At 39.4% G+C, this 16226-nt stretch overlaps 1 protein-coding gene across 1 annotated transcript; it reads left to right on the top strand.

The window, feature by feature from the left end:
- Window positions 1–3906: 3906 nt before the first annotated feature.
- On the top strand, window positions 3907–15927 carry LOC149239185 (uncharacterized). Its single transcript, XM_089373336.1, has 4 exons — window positions 3907–4040; window positions 4137–4206; window positions 13501–13610; window positions 15645–15927. Exons 1-4 carry the CDS (start codon window positions 4022–4024, stop codon window positions 15758–15760), a joined length of 315 nt encoding a protein of 104 aa, XP_089229462.1. The 5' UTR covers window positions 3907–4021; the 3' UTR covers window positions 15761–15927.
- Window positions 15928–16226: the final 299 nt, after the last annotated feature.

Raw genomic sequence — 16226 nt, 5'->3', positions numbered from 1 at the left:
GTCCCCCAAAGTGGCTGACAAAGACACTTGAAAGTGTTCATCCTGATGAAATTGGAAAAACAGGAACCCTAAATTCAAACCGACAAGATGGAGGTGATGTAGATAACTCTAATTCACCTGTTGATATGGATGTTACTTATGATTGTGAATTGAACTTGTCTACAGATTTTGAACCAACTTCCTTCAAAGAAGCTGCTTCTCATGATGAATGGAAAGAAGCGATGAAGAAGGAGTATGATGCCCTCATAAAGAATGGCACTTGGAAGCTGGTTGATCTTCCATTTGGAACCAAACCAATTGGCTGCAAGTGGGTCTACAAGAACAAGTACAAAGCTGATGGCTCACTTGACAAGCACAAAGCTAGGCTTGTGGCAAAAGGTTTTGCACAGAAGGAAGGGGTCGATTATGAGGAAACTTTTGCTCCCACAGCAAAATGGGCCACCATTCGGACACTCTTTGCACTAGCTGCTCAGAACGGTTGGAAAGTCCATCAAATGGATGTAAAAACTGCATTCTTGAATGGAGATCTAAAAGAGAATGTTTTTATGTCCCAGCCTGAAGGATTTGCTGTGAAAGGACATGAACACAAAGTATGCAAACTTGTGAAGTCCTTGTATGGCCTCAAACAAGCACCACGAGCCTGGTATGAAAAACTAACTGAGCATCTTCTGAAACTCAACTTCAATCATTTTGATCTTGATGATGCAACTTTATTTGTCAAGAAAGTTGGCAAAACAGTGGTATATCTTGTGGTATATGTAGATGATCTTTTAATGACAGGGAACAATGAAAGCTATATTGCATCCATAAAGAAAGAATTAGGAAAAATTTTTGAAATGACTGATTTGGGCTATGTTCATTACTATCTTGGCATTGAAGTAACCCAACACCCAAAGTCCATATTTCTTTCTCAAAAGAAATACATTGGAGATTTGTTATACAGATTTGGCATGACAGAGTGCAATCCCCTTTCTACTCCAATGGAACAAAACTTGAAGCTCACATCTACTGAAGGAAAGGAATTTGAGGATGCAACTAAGTATAGACAGCTTGTAGGAAGTCTCATCTACCTCACTACTACCAGACCAGACATTTCATTTGCTGTTGGAATCCTCTCCAGGTTTATGCAAAGGCCTTGTGAGGGACATTGGTCTGCTGCAAAAAGAGTCCTAAGGTACTTGAAGGGAACTCAAGACCTTGGAATCAAGTATACACAGGTGGACGACTTCAACTTGATTGGATACTCTGATTCAGACTTCGATGGAGACAAAGAAACTGGGGTATCTACTTCAGGATATGCTATGAGTCTTGGATCAGGAGCTGTCTCCTGGAGATCACGCAAACAATCAGTACCAGCAGATTCCACAACAGAAGCAGAATACGTGGCAGCAGCTGAAGCAACGAAAGAAATTGTGTGGCTCAGGAAAATTCTTGAAGATTTGCAGGTAAAACAAATACAATCAACTCCACTCATGATTGATAACACATCTGCAATAAAGTTGGCCAAGAACCCAAAGTTCCATGATCGTACTAAGCACATCAATACTAAATATCATCTGATCCGACATCATGTTGAGGCCAAAACAATCCATCTCCGTCATTGTTCCACAAACGAGCAAATTGCAGACATTTTCACCAAAGCGCTTGGAAGAGAAAAGCTTGAAAGATTCAGAATGATGCTTGGACTCACCAACATCCCTTCAGATTAAGGGGGGGAATGTTGACACCTAATCCGAAACGGATGAGGTGAAGCCAGACAGTCATCTAGAAGATGAACTGATCCGTTTTGTATTTGTATAAATAAAGTACTAGCTAATGAATAAATATCAATTAGTGTTTTCTCTCGTTCAATTGCTGGAGTTACCCTGGCCTGACAGAAAAACATCATACAAACCTTCCACATCAGCAACATGACTCCGAGGAACCATCCAACCACTTAAGTAACCATTCCCTGGGTCCCACTCAATTTTTAGACCATTAAACCCCTGGACGCTCCCTTGATATGGACAAGCATGTGTCTGTAAGGCTACATACTCCCTTGATATGGACAAGCCTGTGTCCGTAAGGCTACATACTTTTCCACAACATGGGTATGCATGCGTCCAGGGACTTTTCTACCTAGTTCTGTGCTTGCGTCTGTGGGCTTTAAACCACTTTTTTAGGCCTAGAGCCCAAGTCACTGCCTAAAGTTGAAGTCACGGACCAAAGCTCAATGACACTTTCATAATCCATAATTTACATAATGACAAGACTTACAAATCAAAAACTGAGTCCAAGAATAGGCCCAACCATCCCCAACCAGCACTGACAATTTGTCAAACACTTGGTATCAATGAAATCAACAGGAAATGAATACAAGACATAACATAAATCACTGATAACTCATATGGAACTTGAAAAGAAGCATCACCACTCTTTACCCTTAACTGTTTTGATATTTATTAGGTCTTGCATCCATTATCCTTTGAGTTATAAGTAAATACATGAAATAACCATGACAATAAATAGTCATATAACCATGCTTATAACCAACATTAGACCATGAAAATAACAATGAGATAACAACCATTAAAACCACATATTAACAAGTACAAAAGAAAAAGAACTTAGCTTTCATTAAACATTGGCAAAACCAACCAAGTTCTGATCTTCCACATACCACTCGATGGTAGACATGGTTGAACCAAATATTTCTTTCAGCGAATCACCCCGTGCCATATTCCAAGCATGAATGTGAGATCTCATGGATAAACCAATATAAAAAACAACTAAGGGAATCTAGAGGTTAACCCACCTCCACCCTCACCAAATTACACTTTCGGTTTCTATAAAATCATATTCCGAGCATGAATGTGGGATCTCATGGATAAACCAATCCACAAACAACCAAAAAAATCTAAAAGTTAAACCACCTCCACCGTTAAACCACCTCCACCCTCTCTAAATTACAATTTTGGCTTATGTATAAGATTCTTACTCCGTTCGGTTACATGTCTGCCAACATACCTCCTGTTCGCAACAAGTTGTTGGGAAAGTTACAGGTTCTTAGAATCAGACAATTCCCGGAACCCTACGACTGGTGCATAAGTTAGCAGTTGAGGTAACCACAGGGTTTCTCCGGTGCTCATTTGTGTGTTCCCTACCGTCAGCAGCTCCGTAAGACGAGCCTTCCTACCTTGCAATTTACAGAAAAACTGTAGCAATGTGGGTTTCAAACGGTAAGTGTTCTTTCCCCCTTCAAATTTTGCAATAATATTGGCTTACCCAGTTTAATTGGCAATGCGTTGAATTGACTCTAAAAAAATTACAGTTTGGGTTTATGCAGAGGATTTTTGGTCGGTCCGGTTACATGTCGGCCAACATACCTCCTGTTTACAACAAGGAGTTGGAAAAATTACAGTTCTCAGCCTCGGATAATTCCCGAAACCCTGCGGTTGTACAGGCATGGCTTTCCTCCTCTTCCCCTTACCAATTTAACCCCGATAACTGGTAACGCCTTCTTTTACTCTATCATGTTTAAAGTGAAACCCTCACTTGTGCTTTGTGTTGCATATTTGACAGGGTTTATGGCCGGTAAACTCCTGCTAGCATCTTGTGTAAACCCTCTCTTATTATTTGTTTGTTCAACTCTGCTCGATTATGCTCGCAGCATCCATGGCTCACAGTGGCCGATCCTCCGTCTCTCCTTCGACCCACAGTTATCGCATAGAGACCCTCCGCCTCTGCTTCGACCCACAACCATAGCGAACCCTTCGTCTCTACTTCGACCCACAGGTTTGGAATAGAGACCCTCCGTGTCTGCTTCAACCCACAGCCATGGTGGGTTGTGGCCGAACCTCCGTCTCCGCTTCGAGCCTCCATCTCCGTCCTCGTCTGCTGCAAGCCTCTTTCCGCCGTGGCTGCGCATGAAAGGGTTATCGCACAGCCACCGAAGACGGAAGCAGGCGCTCCCTCTCTGCTTCGAACCAGCGTATTCGACAATTGTCACACATCTCCACCGCTTTGCGCACACTGTGTTTCAATGACAACCATCTGTAGAGGTAAATGCCTCGTTCTATTTGCTTTTCTTTGTCACCCTTCTTCGCAGGCATTGTAAATACCGTGCCCTGACTTTCTCTCACAATTTTATTATGCAGACCAACAACGACGACCGCGCAGAAAATGTACAGATGTGGACGGCCTGCAAACATGCTGGCGACATCCCAGGTTTTGTAAAAACCCACGATATGTTTCTCAGCATTAGGGTTTTCGCACCGCATTTACATTCCCTACGTTTTCTATGAACAATTTCCTTTCCTATGGTTTCCCTCCCAAGGTTTTGTCCAAAGGGTTTTTCTGTGTCGACGACAGGCAGGGTTGTGTCATTTTGCCTGCAAATATTGACATTGTATATTTCTATGATTTGTCTGTCTCTCGCTGGAGAATGATAGCTAGATTCGGTTTTTTTTACAGTGTAAATAAATTAATATTCGATGGCTTCTACATAACTTTCAATGGCGTCTACATGTTGAATGGTGTTTACATAACTCTATTTTTTCTCGACCTGGATATTTTCGAAATCTGTCTTTACACACTCGTGTTCAGTGTGTCCTGCACTATCTCCAATCTGCCCTGCATACCACTCTGTTTTTTATGCATACCACTCTGCTTTTTATGCAATTTCCCAGTTTTCCTCCTAAAATATGGTTTCTTTCCGATAACTAATGTATTCACAGAATCTGCCCTGCATACCACTCTGTTTTTTATGCATACCACTCTGCTTTTTATGCAATTTCCCAGTTTTCCTCCTAAAATATGGTTTCTTTCCGATAACTAATGTATTCACGAATATGTCTGTGGCTTTTCCTTATAAAAAAATAATTTTCTTTTTTTCCATGGAAAAAAAATAAATTGGACTGTGTTTTTTACATGGTACTAGTTAAAAAAAGTATTTGCATAATTTTTTATTTCCTAAAAAAAGAAAAGTACAAAATGAATTTTTTATTTCCACCCATACAAAATGAAGCTATGTAAGTTTTCTCAACAAATACATTTTGTTTTTCCTTTTTGGAAAAAAAATCAATTCACGTCAGTTAAATTTATATTTTTGTATCAATTAAATCTGTTTTTTTGTTAAGTTTAACAAGATTTTTTATTTTCTATTTATAATCCGTAAATTTACACCACATAGGTTGGTTAGGTGGCTTCAACTTGCCCTGATGGGAAACCAAATCTGCTGGCCACCTATCTTCGTTGTAAACCATCTAAAAACAGTAGAGTTCCAATCTTTCTAACCAAGCTATGTATGTTTTATTTCATGACTAGACTTTATATATCTATCTATCTATATGTTACAAAAGTAAACATGGTAAACTGACCGGCCATTCTAGTCATTCTACGCCTCAGATGCCAATTTCACGATGCATAACCAACTACCTATCTTCGTTGTAAACCATCCAAAAACAATAAAGTTTCAATCTTTCTAACCAAACTATATATGTCTTTGTTTCATGACCAGACTCTATATATCTATCTATCTATATATTACAAAAATAAACATGGTAAACTGAGTAACCATTCTGCTTAACGAACTAAATCTATCCCAATTCCACAATGCTTAACCAACTAAATCTATTTAAAAATAAATAAATAAGGGTTTTTCTTTTAGCCACAAATTTTTGTTAAAGATTTTTCTTCCCAAAAAACACACTTTATTTTCCTAACTTATTAAAACATCTTTGCCTCTCTATGGTTTCCTCTTAGCAATAAAAATCTGTCTAATTTTTTTTTTAATCTTTTCTTTTTGCTCAAAAAAATATGTTGGTTTTATTTCGCTCATTTTATTTATTTCTATGAAAATTACGATACAAATTTGTGTGATTTAATTCTTCTTTCGACCCTATATTCCCCTCTATGTTTTCTCTGTTCAATTTTTTTATCCGGTTAAGAAATTCCCTTCAACCTTTTTCCTGTTAAGCTCCCGCCACTTTTATCCTCTTGTTAAATTTTTATTTACAATGCAATGAGGCGGGCCTTACTGCAAATGTTAAAAAAAACTTGTTTTGTTCGCAATTCATATCGCAAAACAAAAGCGTAAGAATGCTCGTTCGCTTTTTTATTTGTTTAGTCCAAGCAAGAGCAAAAGCAAATCTCTGAAAACCAAGCCACTGTTCGTCCGACTCTCACAAAGTGAAGTATGCCATACGAATATGCACAAAAATGTTGTTCCAAGACGACACTCTGCCAATACGAACACGCACAAAGATGTTGTTCCAAGACGACATTCTACCCATATACGTTGCTACCATCTCAATCGTTTTTGTTTCCACTTCCCTTCCCTTCCCTCCACCTCCACAAATGAAATGGAGCCATCTTCCAACAAGGCAGAATCAACCCTTTTTGCCTGCGCTACTTCCTTTTTCTCTTTTCCAAAAGAAGGTAACGATATTATTAGCAACTTATATTCAAATGTTTCAATTTGGAATATCTATAATTTTCTTTGTATTTTAGAATATATTTTTTCGAGATATATTTTCTCGATATGTAATTTTAAATATTTCACATTCAATATCTCAATGTTTCGATTGATATATCATTTTAATAAATTTTTAATATATATATATATATAATTTTAAATATTTCTTATTTAATATTTAAATGTTATATTTCATAATTAATTATTTCATATTTTTCATAGGTTCCAGTTAAAGCCTGCACATCAAAAAAACAAACACACAATTTTATTCATTCCATAAAGAAGTTTATTCCTCCAGACCTACCCTCCAGAAAAGTAGTGAAAATGAAGGAAAGAAGGTAGATCTATATTATGATAAATGAAGAAGAGAACAAATATAACAATGTGCCCCAGATTTGACCTCACTGTCAAAAGTAGGTGGTTTGACTTTCCTGAATTCTCCCTGAAAGTTATCTCTATAAGGCCTCTTTCTCTTTTTCTACCTATGATTTTTCTACCTATGATAAGAAGATCTCGAACTGCTCAATGAATCTCCAGAGGTAGATGATTCACTGTTCAAGGCAGATGATTCACTATTCAAGAATGCTAAACACTAATATTTCACATTTTTCATATTTCTAATTTCGTGTGCCATTTTAATATTTTTTCAACATATATTGTTTTTATATTTATTGTTTATAGTTTTTAATATTAATTTTAAATATTTTATATTCAATATCTTAATTTTTTAACAAGTGTGGTTTATTTTAAATATTTCTTATTTTTTGTATTTTTTGGGGTAGCTTAATTGGTAAATTGGTAATGGTGGTGGAAATGAAATGTCATTGTACTAGTAGTCTTGTGTTCAAATCTTATGTTATCTCCTATTTAATTTTAAATATTGATATTGCATAATTTTCATATTAAAATATGGTATTTCAGGGTGTTGAATCCATATATACAGTCAAAAAATCAATTTAAATAACACAAATCAAGATTACACCTCAAATTTTTCTACGAAATTCCAACACCATTTCACCTCAAATTTTTCTACGAAATTCCAACACTATTTCACCTCAAAAGAATCACACTAAAAACAACTCAAAATATTTCTATTTTTATTAAATATTTCATATTTAATATCATTTTAATATTTTTCAACCATTTTTTTATATTAAATTTTAATTATTTCATAATTTTAAAATATTTCTTATTTATTTTTTCATAATCCATCTTTAATATTTCAATGTTTATGTTTAAATCTCGAAATTTTTTATGTTTATTGATGTTAAATGCTTAATATTCAAATGTTTTCGTGGGCTGACATTGCCTCCTGACATGGGCAGGGTGAAATTTATTTATAGTTTCCCCAAAATTTATTTCCATTCCCATGCTTCATGCTCCTTGTAAGGACCTGCGGTCCAAGACATAACCGCCGGTGCGAAGTACGAGCTCTACGACCGAAATGTGTGAAGTGAAATATGTGAAATGCGCATTAGGAGGCTGAGCGAAGGTTGTTTATAGCATGGGAACATTTTAACATAACCCAAAGGCCGACCTTATATGCATAGCAACTTGGGCAAGAATTCTTGGTCGACCAACAATCGAAGTGAAGTTTGTGATGATAGAAGGGTGTTTGGCACACAATGGACGAGTCGGCTTGGGCGGTGCGACTCACCCAACCGATGGTATAAGTAACAAAGGCGTTGGAGCATTTGGAGCATCACTCGACAAGCAATTTGAATGAGCCTTCGGTGAACGTAAGGGAAAAGTGCGAAGTAGTGGCGCAGGTCGCAAAAGAGGTGCAGGTTGTATGCGCCTGATCTTGGGCAGCACTACACGGTGATATGCACAGGTCTCGGTTATTGGGTGAAGGCGCGGGTAAGAAGGCGCCCGTCGTTCCGTGTGACACGGGTGACTTCGGTCACACGGGTAGGTCGCCTGCCCGTCGTGCAAGAGGAAACATGGTGGTGTCTCGGGTGACTCGAGTAGGTCGCCCACCCGTCATGCAAGAGGAAACACGGTGGTGACTTGGGTGACTCGGATAAGGTCGCCTGCCCATCGTGCAAGGGTGAACGGGTGACTCGGGTGAGGTCGTCCGCCCATCGTGCAAGGGTGAACGAAGTTCGGTTGAGGAGTGCGGTTGGCAGTCCGTGTGAGGGTGCGCCTGCCCAACTCGGGCAAGGAACTCGGTTGGCACACGAAGGTGTGACATGTTGTAAAATTGGCTAAGTATGAAACTTGGAGTTTCCCAAGTATACTTGTAAATTTGATTAATATATTGAATTCGGGCAGACTCATTGTTCAAGGAGTTGCCCCTCCCTTTATACTGTTGCAATTGTCTTGTTATTTATAATTGCTGTGGATAATGAATGTGTATGGGTGTTCATTAGTATAAAGGAATAATAATAATACTTGGTTGAGAAACACAAACTAAGTAGGCAAGTGGTTAGGCGTAGTCCATGAACATAAATATTGGTGAAAAGAAAGTGTTTGGTGGTGCCGCGCCTCGCTATAAGTGGTTGAAAGATTACCGCAGGTGTAGGGGCATGATAGGTGGTATCAGAGCTGAACTGAAAACTTGACGAGAAGTTTTGTAGGACGCTGGTGTTGAAGTATTGAAGCTGATACACAACTGCACTACGTGACAGTTGGTATCAGAGCAGGTCTGAAAGACCGATGCTAGTGAATGACAGGTGATCAGAGCTCACGGTTGGAGCTGGTTCGTGAAGAAATGACAGTGGAAACAGGTACTTGCAGGTGAAGGAAGTTTGTTTCACATAAAAGTGAAACAAGAACTCGTTCAGGTTGTAGGGAACTTGGTAGAACTTGGTGAATGTGGAGAAGGTTGAAATGGTGAAGGTGGTAGATGAACCTATGGAAGGTGAATCTAGCCATGACACAGGTGAAGCTCTACGGTACGAAGTGTTGGAACAGGGGAGGAAATGGAGTTCTGACTGGGTTTTGTTGAAGGATGAGAATATGAAGATTCGGGAAAGCTGTTTGAAGCTAAGGGAGGAACTTGAAGAACTCAAGTCCCAATACAGAAGTACAATGAATGGTGAACTCAAGGAACTTGACAAGGAGATCCAACGAAATGGTCTTGATTTTCAAGAGCTTTTGGATGAAAGAGCCTGGTTGAGAAAGAAGAGTGCCATGGTGGAGACCGAAATCAAGCAGATTGAGGAAGAGATAAAGAAGAAACTTCTTGGTAAGAAGGTTATTGTAATTGAGCAGGATGAGCTCAACTACATTGACAAGCTGGGGACTCACTAATGTAACAATCCATAGAATGTTTGAAAGCTCAGTTCCATGAAGGTAGTCGATGGGCACTTGGTTGGTGCGCTTAAGCAGGATGCAATGGAGGACAAGCTTGAAGGAAGTCAAGCTGAGTCAGGATCGAATTTCTTAGAAGAGCCGAGCAAGGAAGTGAAGTACCTTAGGAGGAATGTCAAATTGGGGCACAAGCCAATGGATACTTCTGAGGCCGAATTCTTGAAGAAGGTTGCTGATGTAAGACATAAGATAAATCCGACAGAAGGAGGTGATGCCTTGAAGCTGAGTTTTGTGCAGGTGACCGTGAAGGGAAAGAGATTTGTAGCTTTGGTGGATACGGGGGCTACTCATAGCTTCTTGAGTAAGAAGACAACAAAGTCTTTTGGGGAGAAAGCTGAAATGGAGAGGGAGTGGAGTGCTTTCAAAGCAATGAACTCTACGATGAAGGTTGTTACTGGTGTGATGAAGAACACTTAGGTGAGAGTGGGATCGTGGTTTGGAAAGTTGGACTTGAGGATCGTTGATATGGATAATCATTCTATGGTGCTGGGGCAAGATTTTATGAAGCTTGCACAAGCCATACCAATGGTGGACCAGGGCATTCTCTTGATAACAACTGGAGCAAGAACTATGTTGGTTCCGATGAATAGAAGGAGTTGCTTGGGATAGAGACCGAGGATGAATTCTATGAATTTGTATCCCAAAGATCCGAATGTGAAGCATGAGGATGTGGAGCAAAGAGGACTTGGGAGTATGACTCAAACAACGAAGGAAGGGAAGTTGATTGACTTCGTTGCAAGAGCGAGGAAGAAGGAAGGAAGTGAGAGGACAATCTCACGAATCATGGAGCACTTGACAAAGACATCTTCTACTGATGATCTTCACAATGGAGTTGCAAATGAAGGGAGTTCGAGTACTACTTTAGAAGCAGTGGTTGGAGAGTATTATGCAGGTAGATATTCAGCTAGTATAGTGGACTTTTGCAGGTATGCTATGGGCATATATGACTTTCAGTTGACAAAGGACAAGCTAGGTGAGCTTGGGTGCACATGTGAGGAGGTTGAGGCTGTGCATAGATACTTGAGGACACAGTATCAATCTGATACATGGGTGGATGAGAGTCAGGGAGGAAACTTCTTGGCCCTCCTTTCTCTATAGACAACCTTGGAGATGGGTTGGTGTAGGGACCTTGATTGGAAGGGGTTGCACCACCTTGACAAGGGGCCTTGGAGGAGGCTTCTTTATGACAGATTGCAAACTTGGATGCAGATGATCAGATGTTGGGATGAGACCACTTGGTTGGGCATCATGGACAACTAGAGTCATGGACATCAGGTTGGAGACATGGAGCATGAGTTATGTAGGGACATGATGCAGGAGCATGTATAGAGGTGTCACTCATGGACATTCTATGGGAATGTCGAGGCAGAGATGTTGTGCAGATGTTGATGTGACATGGAGATGTTTGTATGATCCGATGGAGAGGTTGTACACTCCTTGTACAACAAGACCATGGACTGGACATGTTGCAGATGGGATGGAGTTTCCATGGACCTGAGCATGGGATGTTGAGCAGACTTTGATGAGTCCGAGATGTAGCAGAAGTCAGGGAAAGACTGATGATGGCATAAGGATGTGCATTCTTGTGGTTTGGGCGTATGGTTGGATTAGCTACCCAACTAGCTTGAGTCATGAGGGGTACCAGTGTGCAGAGATGTGTTGACATTAGTCGTGACGTGATGGCAGACTACGAGGAGGGACGTGACATGGCAGAATTGGTCATTTTTCATATGTTGCAGGGATGTTTTTGATGTATGGATTGATTGGTATCATGGATAAGACTGTTCGGATATAAAGATCTTGGTGATAGGATGGTTACCTGGATGGTAGATATCGTCAAGGACGACAATGACCTCAGGTGGAGGAGGATGTAAGGACCTGCGGTCCGAGACATAACCACCGGTGTGAAGTACAAGCTCTACGACCGAAATGTGCGAAGTGACATATGTGAAATGCGCATTAGGAGGATGAGCGAAGGTTGTTTATAACATGGGAACATTTGAACATAACCCACGGGCCAACCTTGTATGCATAGCAGCTTGGGCAAGAATTATTGGCTGACCAACAATCGAAGTGAAGTTTGCAATGATAGAAGGGCGTTTGGCACATAATGGACGAGTTGGCTTGGGTAGCTCGACCCGCCCCACTTATGGTATAAGTAACAAAGGCGTTGGAGCATTGGGAGCATCACTCGACAAGCAATTCGAATGAGCCTTCGGTGAACGCAAGGGAAAAGTGCAAAGTAGTGGAGCAGGGTGCAAAAGAGGCACAGGTTTTATGCACCCGCTCTTGGGAAGTGCTACACGGTGATACACATAGGTCTCAATTATCGGGTGAAGGTGTGGGTAGGAAGGCACCTGCCGTTCGGTGTGACATGGGTGACTTGGGTGACTCAGGTAGGTTGCCTGCTGTCGTGCAAGAGGAAACACAGTGGTGTCTCTGGTGACTCGGGTAGGTTGCTCGCCCGTCGTGCAAGAGGAAATGTAGTGGTGACTCGGGTGACTCGGGTGAGGTCGCCCGCTCGTCGTGCAAGGGTGAGTGGGTGACTCGGGTGAGGTTGCCCGCCCATTGTGCAAGGGTGAATGAAGTTCGGTTGAGGAGTGCGGTTGGGTTCCGTGTGAGGGTGCGCTCGCCCAACTCGGGAAGGAACTCGATTGGCACACGAAGGTGTGACATGTTGTAAAATTGGCTAAGTATGAAACTTGGAGTTTCCCAAGTATACTTGTAAACATTGGAAAGTTGATTAATATATTGAATTCGGGCAGACTCATTGTTCAGGGAGTTGGCCCTCCCTTTATACTGTTGCAATTGTCTTATTATTTATAATCACTGTCGTTAATGAATGTGTATGGGTGTTCATTAGTATAAAGGAATAATAATAATACTTGGTTGAGAAACACAAACTAAGTGTGCAAGTGGTTAGGCGTAGTCTATAAACATAAGTATTGGTGAAAAGAAAGTGTTTGGTGGTGCCGCACCTCGCTATAAGCGGTTGAAAAACCACCGCAGGGATAGGGGCGTGACACTCTCGATCGCATTAGCCATCGATAAGTCATTCAAACTAAGCATATTTCCTCTAGGCTCAATCGCGACCGTTTATAAATTGACAATAAAACCCAATTATCGGGAAACATCATCTAAACAATCTGGATATTAGATGTTAGCCTCAAATAGGATGATCGACCATGTAAAAAGTTCGGTAAAAAGTTTGTTATGTTTTTTACTTAGAGTTGTAGTGTCTATTTATCATGTGAATGTATTTTTGTATGTTTTAACATATAATACTAAGTGTGACTTAGTTGAATTATGGAATTAAGCGTTTAAGCAGATTTAAGACAATTTCGTTTTGTTTTATTCTATTTTGTGTGGTGAATGAGTTTTGTATTTTATTAACCTCTGTGTAGTTGCTATATCCTGGCCGCAACCTAAAATTTACCTTGCAGCAACTGAACTTGCCTACTTCACTGCAACCTATTTCTGAACTAGGTGACTTTTCTGTAACTGATTTCTGAACTCCTTTGTTCTCCTAAATCTTTTCTAACATCCCTCTCTACATCGGACCAGCATATTCGACAATTGTCACACCTCTCCACCGCTTTGTGCACACCGTGCTTCAATGGCAACCATCTGTAGAGGTGAATGCCCCTTTCTATTTGCTCTCTTTTATCACCCTTCTTCGCAGGCATTGTAAATACCGTGCCCTGACTTTCTCTCACCATCTCTTTATGCAGACCAACAATGACGACCGCGCAGAGAATGTACAGACGTGGACGGCCTGCAAACATGCTGGCGGCATCCCAAGTTTTGTCCAAAGGGTTTTTCTGTGTCGACGACAGGCAGGGTTGTGTCATTTTCCTTGCAAATATTGACCTTGTATATTTCAATTATTTGTCTGTCTCTCGCTTGTGAATAATAGTTAGATTTGTTTTTTGTTTCCGTGTAAATAAATTAATATTCGATAGCTTCTACATAGCTTTCAGTGGTATCTACACGTTGAATGGTGTCTACATAACTCTATTTTTTCTCAACCTGGCTATTTTCGAAATCTATGTCATTACGCACTCTTGTTCAGTGTGCCCGCACTATCCCCAATCTGCCTTGCATGCCACTCTGTTTTTTAATACAATTTCCCACTTTTCCTCCTAAAATATGAAGGGTTTCTTTTCATATTCATGAATATGTCTCTGGCGTGTCCCCATCAAAAAAAAAATTCTGTTTTTTCATTAAAAAAAAATAAAAATTGGACTGTCTTTTTTACATCTTACTAGTTAAAAAGTCTTTGCATAATAAAATACAAAATGAACTTTTTATTTCCTAAAAGGAGAAACATACAAAATGAAGCTATGTAAGTTTTCTCAAGAAATACAGTCTTGTTTTTCCCCTCTAAAAAGGTCAACTAAATCTATTTAAAAATAAATAAATAGGGTTTTTCTTTTAACCACACATTTTTGTTAAGGATCTTTTTTCCTAATTTTTTTTTTAACTTACTGTTAAAACATCTTTGCCTCTGTATCTCAAAAAGATATGTTGGTTTTATTTTTTTCATTTTATTTTTTTCGCCTCTATATTTTTCAGTATGTTTTCTCTGTTCAATTTTTTTATCCGGTTAAGAAATTCCCTTCGACCCTTTTCCTGTGAAACTCCCGCCACCTTTATCCTCTTGGTAAATTTCTATTTATAATGCAATGACGTGGGTTAAACTCCCGCCACCTTTATCCTCTTGGTAAATTTCTATTTACAATGCAATGATGTGGGCATTACTGCAAATGTAAAAAAAACTTGTTTTATTGGGAAAACAAAACCATAGAAAGACTCGCCCACCTTTTTAGTTCACCTTTTTAGTTCAAGCAAGAGCAACAACAAATCTCGGAAAACCAAACCACCGTTCGAATTCGACCCGACCAACAATTACCAACAACCCACAAACTCTAAGCAAGTGACTATCACAAAGTAGACCATACGAACATGTACAGAGATTCCGGCCGACCAACAACTCACACACTATTACAAAGTAGGCTATAAGAACTTGCACAAAATGTTGTTTTCTCCCTCAATTGTTTTCGTTTTCGTTTCCCCTTCCCTTCCCTACACCTTCTTCACAAATCAAATAAAATGGAATCATCTTCCAACCAGCAACGACCGTAATCGTTTTCGTTTCCCCGTCCTTTCCCTCCACCTCCACAAATGAAATGGAGTCATCTTCTAACAAAACAGAAGCAATGTTTTTTGCCTGCAATACTTCTTTATTTTGTTTTCCAAAAGAAAATAACTAGCATTTGCATCTTATGTTGCAAAGGAAATGCCGTAAGGCATAGAGTGGTGAAGAATAGCATAGAGTGGGGGAAGAATAAGGACATGTATAGAGTGGGGAAGAATAGCATAGAGTGGGGAATGATAGGGACATGTGAATGGACGTTGTTGAAAGCAAGGGTGGATGATAATGAGTTACAATTGCAATAGCTAGTTAGTTATGTGTATTCTGAAAATGGATTTATTTTAAAGTAGTAGTTGTTGTTGATGTTTTTTTTTTTTAATCCCAGAGATGTAATTTTTCCATAATCCACCTATTTATGGTGTTATTAGAAAATACTATTATATTGTAATGGAAGAGGTGAAAGAAACGATACGACATTGTGAGCAACATCATGGTCGTCATTCCATATTTGAAAATGCATGAAAAATTGTTGGAGCCACCATGATAATAATAAAAATTCCAGCATGATTTCGAAAAAATTTAACTAAATTTTTTGAAAAAGTGGATTATAGTTGTCAAGTTTTAGAATTTTGAGTGCCTTAATTTTGCACAGAAAATGATAGAAATTACAACATGATTTTGAAAAAATCCAGCTAATTTTTTTGAAAATGTCAATTACAGGGGTCAAGCTTCAGTATTTTGGGCACCCGACATTCATGAGGGATGCTAAATCCATTTCTGCCATCCAAAAACAATTTAAACACTCCCACAGTGAAATTTCGGAATTTTCCGTTTAGACAAAATTGTGACCTCTTTCGATATAAGCCATGAGGATGTTAAATGTCCTTAAAAACTACAGCACAGAACTTGGGAGCTTCAAGACCCAAGAATGGAATTTGGTAACATTTTTAAATGGAGTTTCCAATACAAACTGATGGGAATCACCCACAAGCTTTCAAGTTCATGGCCCCTAAATTTTTGCATTCTTGATAATGTTTTCTCACTATTTCAATGTCAATTTCATGATGCTTCCAAAAAAAATTACAAAACAATTTATAAGTTTTAATTTCTATCTATAAAATAGCTACTCCATCATGAAGAACAGAGATTATTGCTACTCCATCATGAAGAATAGAGAACTTGCGAGCTTCGAGACCCAGGAATGGAATTTGGTAACATTCTAAATCGAGTTTCCAATACAAGCTTTCTCAATCTGACAGAATCACCTACAAGCTTTCAAGTTCATGGGCCCTAAATTGTTGC

Source organism: Pinus tabuliformis, chromosome 8 (assembly GCF_031772625.1).
Source record: "Pinus tabuliformis cultivar Carrire ecotype Pingquan chromosome 8, CPIR1, whole genome shotgun sequence".
NCBI classification, from domain to species: Eukaryota; Viridiplantae; Streptophyta; class Pinopsida; order Pinales; family Pinaceae; genus Pinus; species Pinus tabuliformis.
Note: the sequence above shows the minus strand (reverse complement) of the source record. Positions and strands in the feature narration are given on the sequence as shown.